The 18,880-nt window shown below is 34.9% G+C and overlaps 1 protein-coding gene across 1 annotated transcript in view; it reads left to right on the forward strand.

The window, feature by feature from the left end:
• The window catches only part of Gca (grancalcin), a 26,161-nt gene continuing 7,281 nt past the window's right edge, over window positions 1–18,880 (forward strand). The window contains exons 1-3 of the mRNA XM_074070969.1: window positions 1–166; window positions 4,934–5,107; window positions 15,464–15,533. Coding sequence (XP_073927070.1) covers window positions 140–166; window positions 4,934–5,107; window positions 15,464–15,533 — 271 coding nt within the window. The 5' untranslated portion in view covers window positions 1–139. The remainder of the gene's footprint in view (window positions 167–4,933; window positions 5,108–15,463; window positions 15,534–18,880) is intronic.

The raw sequence follows: 18,880 nt of genomic DNA on the forward strand, positions 1-18,880 counted from the left end.
CTCCAGAGAGGGCGGGCTCCAAGGAGTGACACGCGAGGCCCTTCCCGAGGCAGCTGCACCTGCACCTGCACCTGCGCTTTTGTCCCTCCGGTGCGGACCTTGACTCCAAGGGAGACAGGTGACGTTCGATCGGCTCGTCATGGCCTACCCGGGATACGGAGGAGGGGTGAGTCCTGGCCGATTCGCCGCGGCCTCCGCCCCTCGGGGTGTGGTGACCCGTGGCGGTGCCAGGGTGCGGGGTTTGCCCGAGGTCCCCAGCATCCTTTGCCCCGCATGCGGGGCCGCAGGTGCTCTGGTCCTTGGGGACTCCGGGAGCGTCCTTGTGGAGTCCAGGGTGTGGAGAGGGTTAGAAATTTCGTTCCTGGAATGGAGGAACCAAATTCTTGTTCCAGTAATCTTTTCGTAATCTTCCATCCGACCCAAAATAGTTTTGTTAAAAATTCTCTTTCTGAATTTTTTGATTACTTCATGTCTATTTTTTTAAGTTGCTCATGAATAAATTAAGATGTACACTAAATGTCTCCTAAACTTTTCTGCTATACCAAGGGCAAATGTTTTTCCAGATCTTGTTTTTGGAGGAGGGGAGGATATTCTCTCTTATATAACTGTGATCCTACATCACCTTTGAGAGTTACAAGTTTTAATTCCTTTTGTTAAGGAGTTTTAACCTTCAGTATTAACATCAGGGATCTTTAAAGGTGAGCTAAGCACACTTTGTGTTTACAAAGTGGGAGTGCAGGATGACCGATTGGGTGTGGGCAGAAGATAACATACTTGCTATTTGGGTTTCCCTAAACTGACAAATTTTGCTTTGTTAATTAAATATAGGAGTTGACTTTGGCATATAGTAGTTGTCTTCAAACTAATTACTCCTATCCCTGGTAATAAGTGGACATTATTTTTTAAGGTAATGAATTTCCAGGCACTCTATTTTGTCATATATTCCTTACTGATATTGATTTGGTAAAAACTTTGCCAGTGTGCTTATATGATGGAAGGAAACACGTGAATGTGTTTTGAACATTTAATGCTTTTTTTTCCATTTATTTAAATAGAAGCAATTCTTTTTAGTTATTCTCATGTTCATTAGCAGTAGCTGGGAAAAATGAAACCTCAAACAACTGAAACAATATTGATTAGTGACACAGATTCTGTTAAATGTACGGAAAAAATTTAAGATACATTGGATAAAATCCAGGGATTAAAATTTGCATGAGTGGTTGACTTGGAGCATGTTAAAGAGATTGGTAAAGATATTTTTATAAATCATGTTAATTACAGTCCACACTTTATTGATATTTCTTATATTTAAGAAAATAGGAAATGGTACCTGCTACATCTATTTGTTTGATAATATACTGTTACCTAATCAAGTACATGATTTATCACTCATTTTTTATCCAAACAGAACATATTTTATTTTTTTATTGTTGTGCTGGGTGGGGGTACATTGTGGCATTTACAAAAGTTCTTACAATATATCAAATATATTGTACTTGAGTTCACCCCCTCCACCATTCTCCCTCACCCTCCCCTTCCCTAATTCCTAGAATAGTTTCAACAGATAACATTTTTCTTTCTACATACATGTGTACACAGTATTTGTACCATATTCACTTTCGTCACCATTTTCCCCCACATCAGTACCAACCCCAGGCAGGACTTGTTCTGCCCTCCTGTTCTCCAATTTTGTATAAGAAAAAAATAGAAGAACAAAATGACATTTTTGCTGTTTAAGATATAGCTACACAGGACTTGTTCTTTAGGATATGTGTTCCCAACAAATTTTTACTTGCTTAAGAATTGTTCATCAACATTATATCATTTTGTCTTTTACTAATTGTGTATTAATAAACATTGTTATCTAGTGGAATTGTTTCTCCTGTTGGTTACAGGAAATAAAACAAAACTTATGATTTAATTATATACTTATTTTTATTGTATGTTAAGTATGATAGAGTCATCAGTATTTTCACCATAAAAATAAATTTTCTGCATAAAAAACTTAACACATTAGAGTTATTTGTGGAAGAAATCGAATAGAAAATGAGTTCAAAGAGTAAAAGGAAAAATATAAAATTTGGAAATGTTATAGAAGAGATAGTTTATTCTTTTTTACAATGGATTAGCACAGCTATGTGATCATTATAGTACATAGATGACAAAGGAGAAGTTCCAGAAAGTTATGTAAAACTTGGTTTGTAAATGTCAATACTTGCAACATTCATTACAAGTATTTAAGCTTACAGTAAAGACTTTGTATGCAACGTAAAACACGGGAAGAGTATATGCTTTTCAATGTTCCTTTATGGGTAGGAAAGCAAAGCACTTAAAGTACACTGACGTAGAGTACTGGGAATGTGCTGAGGGCTGAGGTGGCATTGCATACATTGGCCTCTTACTCATTGTGTTTTGGCACACTATGACTTCCTAAATTTTTATTTGCCGGTTCTCCGAGGTTACATATAATATACCTACCCTTAACTAAAGTAGCCGTAACAAAATGACAAGAAGTTTGAAAATTTTGGATTAGGAAACTAAGGATGGAAGATAATACCAAAGGTTCAGACTTGTGCATGACAACATGAAAATGACATAGTTAATAATGTCTGAGCTTTTCTTCCATCACATGATCACATAGTAACTGGTGAGCTAGTGGTCAGTTTTAACTCCTCTGAAGCTATTAAGAAAAAACTTGAAAGATGAGTTTATGTGAACTGTATTTAGGGACTGACTTTACTGGCCAGTACCCCAGTTCTCTGGCACTTTAATGTGTCTGTTCAGCTTCTTCAGAACATGATGACCACGTTCTCCATGAGAAAAATAAGCTGCCAGTCCTTGGTAATACTTAAAGGATACAGGGCTGTTTCTATGGTGTTCTACCAGATGGAGTTGAAACAGGGCCATCCCAAATTCAAGGAAGACTGCTTTTGGATGGTAGGAGTGGTAAAGAATTTGAAGCTATGTTTAATCTGATCACAAGGCTCTCTCTGATTGAATTTGGGAAAGTTACTCTTGGAAAATAGGAAGGCAAGGTAGATGGTGATTCCTAAGGACAGATGTAATATCACTTCCTTCACTTTGGTTAAAAGACAAGAGAAGGTGCATTTCTCCCTCAAACTGAAACAGATGCTACAGAAGAGAGTCCCGACTTCTGGCACAATCTCTGCATTAGCTTTCCACTAATATGCTTATATTTAGTTTGACTGATTTTTATGAAAAACAGTTTCAGGTTTTTGTCCTTGTGTGAAACTTCGGGCCTTTCGTTTCTGTTCTTGAGTGTACCCCAGGACCTAGCTGTATGCCATGTCCTTGCAGATCTTGGAACCAAAGCTCAGGTGTCTGTGATACCTGCTCTGGAGGCAAAAGCTATCTGAGGAGTTTTGCTAACCTTTTCACCTCTGGCTTTACATTTATTTCCAGATATTGGTTCTGGAACTTTCCCTTTATCTGCACTATTGAGATGATTTAAAAGTAATATTTTATGAAACTTTTTATTTTTAGTATAGGGTGCATCAAATTATCCTATCATGTCATTATTAGAAATAGGGTTTTTTTCCCCTTGAACCAGATGCTGTAATTTATATGATTACATAAACCCCATCTCATCTATCTTCTAAAATCTATTGGTATAGTGTGGTTATAGTGTTTGTTTATGTATATATTTATTTATATATTAAAATATGTATTTCTTTCAAATTCTATTTCTGGTTTTACATCCTTTTTCATTTTTTTGTTCCTGAAATTAGCCTGTCTTGAATAGAAGTCTCTTCTTTTTCAAAAAGTTAGTTTTGGGTTTTTATTCAATATACCGTTTTAATGTTTACTTTTTCCTATCTTGTACTTCATTGCTTCGCAATTTAATTTTTGGCCGATTCCCTGAATGCATCTCCCAGCGTTCTGGCCCTTCCTCTGTGCCGCAGCCTAACTACATCCCATGCTGCAGCTATTCAGGCTCCTACCGTATGCCTCACCTTGTTACTCTTTCCCCTTTCTGTCTTCTGGCACTCTCACTTCATCCTTCAAGGATGAACGTTAAGATGATTTGTGTTCAAAATGGAGTAATGAACAGCCTTAATACCTGTTCTTCCTTGAATTCATAAAAAGGTTTTTCTAATGTATTAAAGAATATGTACCAAGTCCCAAAGTGAAGAGAAGAGAGCAGCCATAACTGTACCAGGAAATAAATATGAACATAGCCTCTATGGTCAGACCATCTGCCGTTGGATTTGTGGTCTATTTCTTACTGGACTTATTTCACTTTAGGAAACCTGAGGTTTCAGATCCTTAACTGCCAAAAGGAGACAGTACTTTCATATCTCAGGGTTGTGAAAATCAACGTGATGGATTGAAAGTACTTAGAATAGTACTTGGGATATAAAAAGTTCTCAATAAATGTTAGCTCTTTATTATTATTGCTATTTTCTGATTAGTTTTGGAGAAGACTATTTTTGGAATTACAGAGTATTTTTTTCTTGTCATCTTGCTTTTTGGAAAAATAAATCTTTTATGAATGACAAGGTGTTTTAGTTCTATTCAGTTTCTCACGGTTGGGTCAAAGTTTCATTGTATTTATCATGTTATCTTCTAGGTATGTGTCTTCAGATATTCTTAGTTTTATTGAAGTTGAAGTCTTACATGTTTTACTTTTTGCTTATTTCAGTGATGATAATGGTAAAAACATAAAATTACTCTTCATGCTCTTCTGTTAAGAATCATTTTTATTTTATTCTTCTTTTCCTGCTAGATGGCATATATTAATGAACTTACTGGAGGCATATCGCATTTTATAATTAAAGCTTTTATGATAATTGTATTTAGAAGCTTTTGATAATTACATAATTATCAGTAGATCTCTAATAAATATTTTCTTTTAAACCAACTTTGGTAGGTAACTTTTTGTTATTAACTTTCTCTTCTTTCACTCATGTAGTTTGGAGATTTTAGTGTTCAGATACCAGGAATGCAGATTCAGATGGGCCAATCAGTGCCAGGAACAGGTCCAAATATGCTCCCTGGTGGTTATCCTGGGTACCCAGCATATTCGGACAGTTATTCTCCAGCTGATGATTCCATGTGGACTTACTTCACTGCTGTGGCTGGACAGGTGAGATGATAAAATTATTGCCAAATATTAGTTTCAAAATAATTGTTATTTAAAAGAATGTTAACTATTTTGCTTAGTGAATTATTTTAATTATTTTAAACGTAATGAGATGTATGTTTGAAACTTACTAGTCCAATATTTTTCTTGAGATTAAAGGCTAGTGTAACTATAACACTAAACACACTTTTATAAAGTGTGTTATTATGATACTTTATATATAGACATAGACACATAAATATGCATATATATTTCATTTGGCGAGAAGTAGTGGTAGATGGATGTGTATAGGAAATTTGAAGGGATATAAGGGACTCTTAGAAAAATTAGTACACAACCCAAGGAACAATATTTTTAACTTCAGCACCCATCCCATTTTAAAAATACACACACACACACACACACACACACACACATCACGTAAAACCTATGTATGTCAAGTAATGTGATAGTAAATTACTTCAAAACATCATAAATTTATTCAACTTGAGAAATTATATTTTTTTCTCAGGTGACATTATGTCATTTTTAGTAAGTTTGATTTATATGGTTAGGAAATAATCATTTTGGGACTCATTTTTCTATTTTTAATGAAAAAAAGAAATATATTAATGGTATGTTATGATGATAGCATGTTATTAGTCTCTAATAAATTTGAACAAATATTTATAAGACTGGTTTTATTATCATTAGCAGGGCAGTATGAACCTGTCAATTTAGGTACCTGAGTTCTGTGTGTGAATTTGTGATTGACAATATGTAATTACTGCAGTCAGATAAAGTTTTTTTCTTTTACTCCTACGGTACCTACTATTTGTTATACCACAACTATTCTATTTAAAGTAATTTTATGAAATAGTTGCCACATTTCAAGTGAAATTAAACAAGGTATGTATTATATCCATTGGTATCAGTTTTTTGTTGTATTTGGCATAAAAGAAGTAATAAGTAAATATTCAAGACTGGAAAGGATACAATTGTGATTTTATATATATGTAGATATTGAAAAGTATCCTCAATACATAAATATTTATGTATATATAAATCAAAATTATATAAACATGTGTATGTGTTCATGTGTTTGTGTATGTATAAATATGCATATATATATATATATATATATATATATGCATTTTCAACCATGGTTCATGGCTTATAACTCCTTCTCCAAGTCAAGGCATAGAAACTAGAATTAAAATATCTAATCTTCTTAGCCATAAAGCAATTCTCTGGCTTGTCTGAGAGTATGGCTTAAGACTGTCTTTCCAGAGAATACTTGCTCCATACTCTGAAGTAAGGGATGCTACAGAGAGAGGTCAAGAAGACTGTGAATAGACAGGCCTTTCTGGGTTTCCTACTTAGCAATCATGCTCGTGAAATCTGCATAAAATCCCCAAATTGCAGTGGTCACACAACTGGGTGGGAGTCATGTGAAGACTCACATGAGGAGAAACAAGAATTCATCCATGGACTGGGATGGTGTTTACCCAGCTGCACAGGGACAGAGTCTTCTTCTCTGAGGATCCTTCCTGATCTTGCCCTATGTATCTCTTCATCTGTATGCTTATTTGTACCCACTGAAATATCCTTTATGATTAATCAGTAGAGCTACATATAGTGTTTCCCCAAGTTCTGTGAACAATTCTAGCAAGTTCATTGAATACGAGGAAAGGGCCATGGAAACCCCAATTTATAGCCAATCATTTCATTCACAAATTTGAGAGGCCTGGACTTGGGACTGGGTCTGAAGTGCAGATGGTATTTGGGACTGGACCTTTAACATATGTGATAAGGTGCAATCTTCAGGAACCAATCGATACTACTTCAGAATCGATTGCTTACTTGCAGGTGGGGAAGTCCTCACACATCTTGTTTCAGAAGTCTTCTGTGTTGACTGGTGAAAGGAGGAAAAACAAGACACCTTTTCTTTTTCCCTAAGACATAATAATATTATAAGATGTCAGTTTCTTTCAGATGTTACTGGAAGCACATTAGTAAGCTTTTTTTTTCCTTTCTTTTTCTTCTTGGCACGTAACAAAATGATTCTAAACTTTATCTGGTAGACTCTGTCATTAAGAATAAATATTAAATTATAATAAGATAAAACACAATGATATAAATGTATTATTAAAATACAATCATGCTTTACTTAATGATAGGAACACTTTCTGAATCATTAGGTAATTTCATTTTTGTACAAACATTATCAAGTGTACTTTCAGAAATCTGGATCATATAGGTCAATCACTTCACAGACCTCTTGATGCGTCAAGAGACACAGTAAACAGGAGATGTGTGAGGTTGCTCCCAGTGTAATACAGCATGCTGTTTTACAGAAAACTATTAAGTTTATATAAGCAGGAATACACTTTAACATAATGATAAAATGTATAGTATAATAAAGATATAAATCGGTACCATAGCTGTTTATTATCATTATCAAATATATGCTCTATGTAATTATATGTGCCATGATTTTATATGACTGTTAGTGCTGTAAGTTTGTTCACACCAGCATTACCACAAACTTGTAAGTAGTGCTTTGCACTATGATATCATAATGGGTGGGATGTCACTAGGTGTTGTAGTCAGCTTTGCATTACTTTAATGAAATTCCTGAAACAATTAACTTACAAAGAGAAAAATTTTATTTTAGCATGGATGTGGAGATCCCAGTCCAAGGCTGAGTGGCTGCATCACTTCAGGTCTCATCATGGTGGGATTACATGGTGGAGCAAACCACTCACCTCAGGATCCTAGAAGCAGATAGAGGATGAGACCAGAAATCCACAATCACCATCAAAGGCACATCCCCAATGCCATGAGGGATTGCCACTAGACTCTACCTCTCAATAGCACTACACTGGGATAGTGCTAAACACATGGAATTTGGGGGGCACCCATCCAAACCATTGTACTAGGTGATAGGAATTATTCAGCTTCATAATAATCTTATGTGACTTCTGCCTTATATAGAGCTCATTGTTGAGTGAAATGTTGTTATACGGCAAATGACTGTATGATAATTATAGTGTGATGCCAATGTGGAAGTAAACATGTAATACAAAGAAGTAAGAAGTCCAGAAACCTACTATTACTGAAGTCAGTATGTGGTTAATGGATCATTTCATATCAATGTGGAAAGAATGATCCTTAACTACACTGAAATAATTAACATTATATTTAACAATAAATTTTGCTTTTTGTTGCATACCATATATCACCATTGAGTCCAGATACATTAAAGAGTTACCAAGGGATACTAAGTTACAGTTAGATAAGAGTAAGAGGGTCTGAGGTGGTCCTACACAGCAGTATGGGTATAGATAACAATATGCATTGCACGGTGGAAAAAATTAGAAAAAAGTATCTTGAAAGCTTTTGTTGTAAAGAAATAAATCTTTGAATAGATATGTTTAGCCTAATTTAAACATTATGTAATGTGTGCACGTTCTGAAACATCACAGGGTACCACATTAATATGCACAATTTTTACGTTTTTACATGTCAGTTAAAATGAGTCAAAAAAAGAATTAAAAGGAAGATCTATTGATGTTTGTGTTCTGTTGTCGAATTAAATGGGCTTGTCTTCTATTGCTACCTTAATATGTATTGTAGTATCAGTTATATTTGTGTCTTTGTATATAATACTTCTCAGATGTCTCATGAACTAAGACAGTTGTTATTGTTAATGAAATATTTGGGAGCACCATATTCACATATATGTATTTCGTTCTTGGTATATTTCATTTTTATGTTTAACAATTAGGGAGGTGGGGATAAAAGTTTTTTGCATGTCTGTGGAACACAGCAGATCGTTGCATGGAAAGTGGGCCAGAGAAGTTTTTGAAAAGCAGATTTACATGTAAATCACTTTGAGGAAGCTGGGGCAGAGTCTGAAATGATTTGTAAATTGTGGATGTTTCTGGGAGGAGCTCAATGGTGAAAAGCATTAGAAAACTTAAAGAAAGTGGCACAATGGAGTTTCAAATGGCAGACTGGGGGACAGAAATTCACTGTTGATTCATATCTCTTTTATAATGATCATGGAATGGTAGGTAGAATTTCATAGAACTTTGATGATATTTTAAGTTCATTATTCCTTCACTTGCATGTTCACTGGGCATTGTTTTTCTACGACTAAAGGTTTTGCATAAAATTACCGCATGTGGCCCACACAATTTTGGCTATCCCAATCCCGTTGATGACTTCCTTTTTCCTTTTTTTCTGTGGTAGAAGCTGAAAGTGGGTAATACTCAGATACCTCTGTAGTTACCAAAGGTGTCCATTTGCTATAGAGTTGACTACTGAGATGTAGATAGAATTTCTTTGTGGTCCCTTTGTTTTCCAAATGAAAGTCCTTGCTGGGAGAAAGCCTGGGCTCTTTTTGTTCTTTAATTCTTTGTGCCTGGAAAAATGTCTCCAGGTATGGAGACATTTCGTGACCTTGAAAAGTAACCTTGAGATAAAAGGTCTGTGGCTAGGGAATGTAGAAGAATGCACAGATTGATGGCATCACTAAGTTGCCATGCAGCCCTATCCTACCCAGCCCTAAACTTCCTTTATAAAACAATAAAACTTTATTGGCTTAAGTTACTGCACAAAACCCAACTAGCAAACTCACATCTATAGCTGTATGCTTTTTTGATGGGCTTCATAATTAATGATGTTTTATGAGAAATATCCAATTTAAGACTTATATATTCTTCATATGATGAAGTTTTCTGAACATAACGATTCAGTATTTAGTTTAGTTGATTTGGAGAAATTCTGGTTCTTGCCTTCAACTATCTGTCTTTATATTTATCTATCTACAAATGCACATGATACATACATTTTTAACTGTACCAACAACTTCAACTCTAATGTGTACCCTGCTTCCACTTTTCTACACAGCTAGTCTGTGAGGTAGGAATGATACATGTGCTCTTGTTCTCTAGATAAGTAAGTGGAAAGTCATATCAAGTAACTGAACAAATAGAACTTGAATCTAGATAGCATTTCAAAATCTTACTATCAGCCTAAGCAATGGCAATTGATTTTTTATTAGTTATCTACTTACAACTCTTATTATTTAATTAAAAAATGTAATTTTCTACTACAAATTCTACCTATGTTAGTTGAGGGTTACATAGCTGATTGTGATCATCAGTTCTAACTGAAAGTAAAGAGATCCAGAAATATTCTTAGGTTTTCTCTATGTAGTTTAGGGAAGCATAGCTTATTTATCAGTCAGTTAAGATAATGTGTCTTCATAAAATGTATGAAGCAGTAGGCTAGGAGATTGCTTGTTGATGTTGAGGAATAACTTTTAGCCAAGCTGTTCTGTGGTTTTTCTAACTCCAAAAATTCTACAGAAAAGTATAGTTAGTAGATTTTTGTTTGTCATATTTGATTTTAGATCGTTAAGTGTAATTCACATTTGAGTGAGGAGTTCTAACATTTTAACCTTTCAAAATTAGTAAATGCATACAGCTGCACACTGTCAGAAATGACAACACTTTACCCGAGAACCAACAATAATTGTCTTCATTCTAGGAAACAAGTAATCTTTGTACTTGGTCCTGTGATAAGTCCTAGGAATGCAGAGGAATAAAAAGCTCCTACACTGACTCAGAGGATCTGTCTAGTCAGGGAGACAGACGCATAGGAAGTGCTAATGAGACAGGGAAAGAAATGCTAAAAGGTGAATAGGTAAAGATGATAGCAATACCAAGAGCGTCATTATCCTTATTATCATCAAATATAATTTTTTTTTTATCTTCTACCACTAAAAAGTAAGCTCTGTAAAGGTCAGGAATGTGTTTTGCACATAGTTTGTTACCTAGTGCATTGAATGGTGTTTGCATGCAGTGGGTTGTTCAGTTAATATTTGTAAGGAATGAATGAAACCCTGTTACGCCTTAGTAAGTTATTTGTTAACTTACCTATATGCATTTTCATAGCATAATTGTGTTAATGATTGCTCTGTTAAATTAATTTTATCTTGTATGAATTTTATTGGCTTTTTTTTTGAATGTATGCTTTCTTCATATATTTGGAATTTTGGTTTGTAAGTTTATTTTAAATGGAGTTTGTGGATTTTTTTTCTTCTTCTTTTCTGTCCTCTACCCTGTCATCCTTTCCTCTCCCCCGTTAGCCTTCTTTATCTAATGGTTTTATTATTGTCCCCCCCTTGAGTGGGTTCACGATCAGATTTTGGAGAATTCAGGGCTTCCACCCAATGGCGATATTGGAAATCCCATTAGCAAATGAGGAGCAACTTTAGCTTACCGTTTTAGTCCTGCTTTGCAAGGCTTCAGCTTCTCGGAAGTGATATCCTCAGGCATGTGTCAACAGTATATTTTGCTTGCTTTGTTTTGTTTTGCTTTCTTTCATGAGTCTGGTGCCCCATCCAGCTTACTGGTTTTAAGCAGTGTGATACTCATCATATCCTAATAACATGGGGAGTCATCAGAATCAAACTTTTGCCTTTGCTATAGATCTCCTCTTCCTTCCTAATTTTTGCTATAGATCTCCTCTTCCTTCTTAATTTTTGCTTCTACATAGTGTACACAAAGCCAATATAGAGTTGAAATTTTGAATGTATAATTCAGCTTTGTATTTTTTAGTGGAAAAAAATATGACCCTCTGCTTGAACCAATGGCGCCATTTGTCCCACCTCCATATCTACTCTACTGGACTTTATGAAGCCTATTCAACCTATGTGATTTGACATTTGTAAGACATTGAAATATGGACCAATTTACTTCTCATGTTTAAGTCTGTTTTTAGAAGATAAACCCAAGTATTTAGCAGAACAATGTAACTTGAGACAAAAGTATTTTATATTTCAGTGACTTTGCTTATAAGTCTCGTAAGATGAAAAGTTTATGAAAGATCAGCTGGGCTCACAGTGGCTTGCTTCTATACTTGAAGATACTTAGGAGGCTGAGGCAGGAGGATGGCTTGGCCGACCTGGGCAACATAGGGAGATCCCATCTCAAATAAATAAATTTAAAAAAATCAGAACTTTTTTTTTTTTAGAAATTTAATGGACAGTTTCTGAGTTTTATAGCATTTAATACTCAACGTTGGTAAAAGCATAATAAACTTCATTTTTCATAGGCAGAATACGCATTAACTTCTGAAGTACATGACATAAACCACTTTTCATCTGTATTGTATCTATGCACAGCAGTGGGGGAGGGGAGTGTGGACTACGACAGGTAAATGAACAAGTGGGAACGTGGCACGTGCAGTTTAAAGCTCTGTCTTATTTAGTGGGAGGGAATAATGAGGTATATTTCTTAGTTTTCATTCCATACAAAAAGAGTTAGAGAAGGTCCTAAAAATACTTTCTATGGTCTTCAACTCAAATTTATAACAACTTTTCCTAGGTGTCTTTTCAACCAGCATTTGTTCAAGTTTGCTTTTACTATAAACTTTGGTCATTTGCTACAAAAGACCCTTCAAGGTTTCTTCTTCTGGATCTAGATGTATAGAATTTATGGTAGTGCCCTGTGTGTGTTAGGTAGAATTTGTGTGAAATGTGTTACATTAAAGGCCTGATACTTGAACAGCAAATGTCATTAGATTTATTTCTCTTCCTTTTAGTCAGTTGGTTGAGATTGTCAGTACATTCAAATTGTTCTTGAAAGTTTTAAGTTTGTGTTGCCTGTTTATTGCATTATTTGTATTGTTTTCACAATGCATTATTTTTATGCATTGGGAAAAAGTGATGAGGCTTAATAATTCTTATTAATCTATAAGTAAAATAGCATTTTCCTACTTAAGGAGAGTTAAAAAGAAAATAATAATTTATAACTATGTTACCTTCAACATCCTAGAAGGCATGTCTTAAAAGAGAAAAAGTCATTTCCTACTTTTGTTTCTGTTTCCATAATTTGAAAAAAGTCTTTGGAAATTTACTAGGCAGTAATTGACAACCACCTGGCATTTGTGTTTGTCATGTCACTGAGCTGGTATTGATAGTGGCAGCTGTCAGACTTAATTGGGTGTTTTACTGTTGATTTCTTCTCAGAACACATTAAATGTGTGTTCATAATTTTTGAGAGTCTTAAATATAATAATGGTTTGTAACAATTGCTTCAGGATTTATAAATAGAGATTTAGATAATTGTTGGTTAAATAAACGTGACACAAAATCCTGCTAAAGTCATTATAATTGGAGGAAAAAATTTCTAACGCAGCCCCCAGTTTAAAAATACAGTTAATTTTTCTTAAAGTATAATTTTTTTTCTTATAGTACTGGGGATTGAAACTAAGGCCTCTATAAACACTGTCTAACTTGATCCATGCCTCCAGCTCAAAGTATATTTTTATAATTATAGACTTCAAAATTTAGTAAAGATCCCAAAGATACTCTAAGCAGAAATTACTATAAGGATAATCTATGAGAAGAATGTGTTTCAGTGTTTTTAAGTTTCAGTTAGAATCACTTTAATTGTTTATAGGGCTTTATTAGGGTGAGAATCATCTTAGGCTGGGTCTTTTCTGTCAAAGGATTTAATCAGTAACCACTGCTGTGACAAATGTTAGTCTCACTAACTTGCTTCCTATATGTTTGCTTCATGGACTCTGCTTAATGTGATAAAAGTTTCTATTAAGAACAAAGGTTTGTCAGGTGCATACCTGTAATCCTAGCTACTCAGGCAGCAGAGACCAGGAGCATTGCGGTTCGAAGCCAGCCAAGGCAAATAGTTCCCGAGACCCTGTCTCAAAAATACCTGTCACAAAAAGGGCTGGCAGAGAGGCTCAAGGTGAAGGCCCTGAGTTCAAAAAAAAAAAAAAAGAACAAAGGGTGGTTATCCTCAGCTGGACAAAATTCTGCTAGATGAGGACCTAAAATAGTTAAGCTTTTAAACTTCTTTGTCTTCAAAACCTCTCCCTATATCCTCTTTCTAATTAGGCAACCACTAGACTGTGAACCCCAAACCAGCCTAAATCAGGAGAAAGGCAGCATTGCATTAGAGATGAAACCCCAGCAGACTACCCGCTGAGTGTGCTTGCTCTTTGCAGAAGTAAATTTTGCCTTGCCTGTTGACTTCTGAGTTGTGTCTTCTCTCTCTCGTGACACCCTAATATCTTAAAGATATTTCTAACAATTACCAAAGTTCCATTGGAAAATGAGTGTTTATAGGACTTCTTAGAAATAGTTTATACAAGTTTTTATTTGTTTGTTTCTTGGTTTTTACAAAGCATGCTTTAAATTTATTTCCTTAACCCTTTCTTATAGCTGTTGTTTTGCATTTGAGCCAATGTGTGTGATGCTCCCAAGTGAATGACCTTACTGTATATTTGTGTAGAAAACAGGAATAGATACTGAAACCTAATGACAATGCTTGATGGGTTTCATTTCCATTGTGGTTTCTTGCTTGTGCTAAAAAAAAAAAACAAAAATAAAAACAAAAAAAAAAACCTCAAAAAACTTTTTTTCCCCATAATTCAAACAAGAAATTCAGACTGTAATCAGAAGAACAGCAACAAAATACATGGAGACTCTGAAAATTTGCTGGAGATAATATTGGTAGTGGCAGGGGGATATTTTTCCCTTCCATTTAAAGCTTCACTATACAGTTTTCCTTTGTTAATATTCTCCCAGCAAAATAAGTATGAGTGTGGAAAGAGACTTCTCTGAAAACATTTATGGAATTTTTCCATTTTATTTATTTATTTATTCATCATGGTTTTTAATTATTTTATAGTATTCCACAGTCCAGATCTTGCATAAGACTCTCTCATTCCTCTTTTTTTTTGTTAATCAATGAATAAATACATTTTTATTTTTTATTTTATTTTTTTTTTTTTCCTTTTTCTTTTATTATTCATATGTGCATACAAGGCTTGGTTCATTTCTCCCCCCTGCCCCCACCCCCTCCCTTACCACCCACTCCGCCCCCTCCCTCTCCCCCCTCCAATACCCAGCAGAAACTATTTTGCCCTTATTTCTAATTTTGTTTAGACAGAGTATAAGCAATAACAGGGAGGGACAAGGGTTTTTGCTGGTTGAGATAAGGACAGCTATACAGGGCATTGACTCACATTGATTTCCTGTGCGTGGGTGTTACCTTCTAGGTTAATTCTTTTTCATCTAACCTTTTGTCTAGTAGAGGCACAATGACTTTCAGAAGACATTTTGCACTATCATAAGACAGTGTGCTGTTTTCAGAAATAGAGAAAACGATTCACTGAACGATGTTCTGCAAGACACCTTCTCTGTTGATATTTAGCTCTAGAATTTTGTAGCTGGTTTTTTTAAGAATGTGTATTTTTTAATTAGCTTAGAGCCATCAATGAACATTGCAATATACTTTTATACACCTGCATGATAAATCAGGTTATCCTTCTTTTTAACAGGATGGTGAAGTGGATGCTGAAGAACTTCAGAGATGTTTGACACAGTCTGGGATTAGTGGAACTTACTCTCGTGAGATCTTTTTTTTTTCCTTCTTCTTGAAATTGGAATAGGAAATCTATTTCTGACTTTTTTATCCCCCCACTTAAAACATTAAAAAAAATGAGCTATACATGCTCATCATTTAGAGAGTCAAATAGTTCTACAAAACTTATGAAAATAACTCTTCATTGTATACTCTTGCCTTTCCAACATTAACCACTCATAGAAAAGACCTCTTAGAAAATTTTTTATCTGATTCTCTTGAAATTTGCTTCTAGTTCTCAAAATATCATGCTTTTAACATTATATATTTCCAGTTTAATGATTATTAATTAATGTCATGCTATGAAAAATGAGGATTTTAACTTTTTTTTTCCTTGAGATAAAGGGTCTTATTCAGTATTGTTGGCTGACTTAGACTTTGCTCTGTAGCCCAGGTTGGCCTGAAACTCCTGATCCTTCTGCCTCAGTCTCCTGAGTGCTGGGTTACAGGCATGCACCACACCAAACAATTTAGGATTTTAACTCTCTTTTAACCTCGAAGTTACCCAATCCCTGCATTTCACATGGGCACTTTTCATTCTCCCATCCTTGCAATGTGATTATTTAGTAATTAGATCAGTAACAGGTATTTAACTTTTACTACACACATACTATTCATAGCTGTGTCTTATGATAATGCATGACTGCTTTTCCTTTTTATGTAACTTTTTGCTGTTCTTTTTTTTTTCTTTTTCTTTTATTATTCATATGTGCATACAAGGCTTGGTTCATTTCTCCCTTATTTCTAATTTTGTTGCTGTCCTTAAAGTTAACAGTGGTTTGTGTTCTATGCATGCCTTTCATTCTTTCACCATCATTCTGCAGCTGACTTTTCCCTCTGTCTTGAATTAGCTCTTCCCTTCACTCAGTCTTTTGTTGTCTTGTCCTTCTTTATTTTTATTCAATCCCTATTTCACTGAAATATATCATTAGTTTTTAATAAAAGAGTGCATGAGCGGTAAAGGTTTGCAATTTTATGTATCTGGAAGTTCTTTCATTCTACCTTCAGCATTGAGTGACTGGCCAGTTACAGGGCTCTAGTTGCAAAGCATTCGTACACAGAATTTTAAAGGTATTGCTTCATGGAGCAAAGGGAGTAGTTGTGACACTGATTCAACACCACTGAGGTGGCAAGGGGATTGGAGGCTTGGAGTGCTCCTTACACAGACCTTCATGCAGTTTTTCTCCACCTTCATACACAGTTTCAGAAGTACAGCCAATTCTTAGCTTCCATCATTGCTTTGTCTTTCTTTTTCTTACCTATATGTTTTGCCATTCCTTTTTGGAAGCTTGGAAGATCTTCTCTCCATCCCTAATATTCTGAACTTTAGTCTTGTGTAGAGAACTCAGTGGTTATGCTCATCTGGAAACTCATTTACTTTAGTTCTGGGAAATTTTCTTCAGTGATGTTTTCTCCATTTCTTTTTCTCTAATGCCTATTATTGTGTCTGGTTCTTATACTTTTCTCTTTTTGTTTTCTGTACTTCTAAGGAAATGTCCTCAACTTTATTTTCTAAATCTTCTATAAGTCTTTCATTTCTGCTGTCACTTTTTATTTGTTTTTGATACAGGGTCTTGCTATATAGCCCAGGCTGGCCTTGAACTCACAATCCTCCTGCTTCATCTTTCCAAGTACTGGGGTTATGGGCATGTGCCACCACACCTAGCATCTTGCTATTGTGTTTTCAAGAGCTAAGAGCTTCTGTTCTCTTTTCATCATTGTGATATTTCCTATCATCTCCCCGAGACTCTTAATATACCTAATTTTCTTTCTCTTCTTACGTAAACATTTCCTCCTCAAAATTGCTTTTATCCCATCAGTTTGCTTATTATCTTCCAAGTCTTTTCTCAGGTGTCTGATCATGCTTTGTTGCTCATATTTTGTTAAAGTGCTGATTATAAACCCTGGCACCATGATTAGGTATTTAATTATAAGCTTTGGTATGTGGTTATTTGGCCTGGTGGTTTGGTTGTTTCACTTTGGACTGCTTTTTCATTTGATATTCTGCCTGGGTGAAGTGGATTCAGCAGGGTACTCAGGTCTTTTGTAAATTTTCAGTTGATTGCCTTGTTTTTAGTAGATAACTCATCTCAACTGTGTCTGACATCCTACAGTCCAGAGAAATTTCCAGAGAATAAAACTCCAGACTTCTGCTAGGGTGAGAATAGTGTGACAGCCATCCAGCTAAATGCATCTTCTGCTTTTATCTCCACCTTCACACACGTCTTCAGAAGCACTGCTAATATCTAGATATTTGGAGTCTTTTCCAAGACAACTAGTTTGTTTCTCAGCTTTTCTCATTGTGAGGGCACTTTAGTTAACTCACATCACTTGATTTCTAATTGTAAAATCTTTTTCTATTCTCTCATTCTCTTTTTGTCTACAGGTTCATGCCTTTGAAAAAATGGTCAGTGTACTGTCAGTATATTTCATTGTGGGGAGGAAGTGAAATCTGCTAACCTTCCTGAAAAATCTCTCTCTCCAATCATTGTCAAAAATATTTCATCTCACTCTTTTGTCTTTTCTGAGATTGAAGATCTGGTTATTTGTTGATTTACTTTTTGCTATTTATTATCATTCTTTCAGTCTCTTCAACTTCATGATTGTATGCCAAGTTAAATTCAAAGCAAAACAGATATGATTTATTTGGCAAAAAGATGGAATAGCATTCCAGAAACTTCTCATTTACCCCCTTCCCTCACCAACTGGTAGTTTTTGTATGGAAGAACATTGGGCCCCAATCCTGACGGTTCTACCTGTTAGCTTTATGAACTTGAGCCTGTTTCTTCATTTGTAAAATTGAGACTATTATACATTTGGAATGTTTTTGTGAAGTCACTTAGCTTACTTGGCTTATAGTAAGTACTCATTGAGTATCTGTTGAATTATTTATCTGGAAATACTATCAACAACCTTGGCACAATATTAAACATTTGAAAAAATCAGCTATTTTCTTTCACAGAATAATTTTTCTTAGTCAGAAATTTAGCTGATACAATTTTGTTTTTAAAACTTCAAAATAGGTCATCATGCAGCATGAAATAAATTAAAAATTATTGATTCACTTGTTCATATCAAGCAGCTGCAAGTAGGAACTTTGTATGCTTACCTGAATTGTGCTAACATAATATTTCCTTATTAAGATAACATAAGCATACTAGTTGAATGTATGGTAATAAGGATTAGGAAAATTAAATTTGTCTAGTGTGCTCATTATAGCACTATAAATAAATATGGAAATGTTAATGTTTTTATAGCCACTCACTTTAAGGTAGTTTATGTTGATTGTTTTCTTCCTTTCTCTTACTTCCTAAGGAGGAGAAAACCAGTTTCA

This window comes from Castor canadensis, chromosome 4 (genome assembly GCF_047511655.1).
Source record: "Castor canadensis chromosome 4, mCasCan1.hap1v2, whole genome shotgun sequence".
NCBI classification, from domain to species: Eukaryota; Metazoa; Chordata; class Mammalia; order Rodentia; family Castoridae; genus Castor; species Castor canadensis.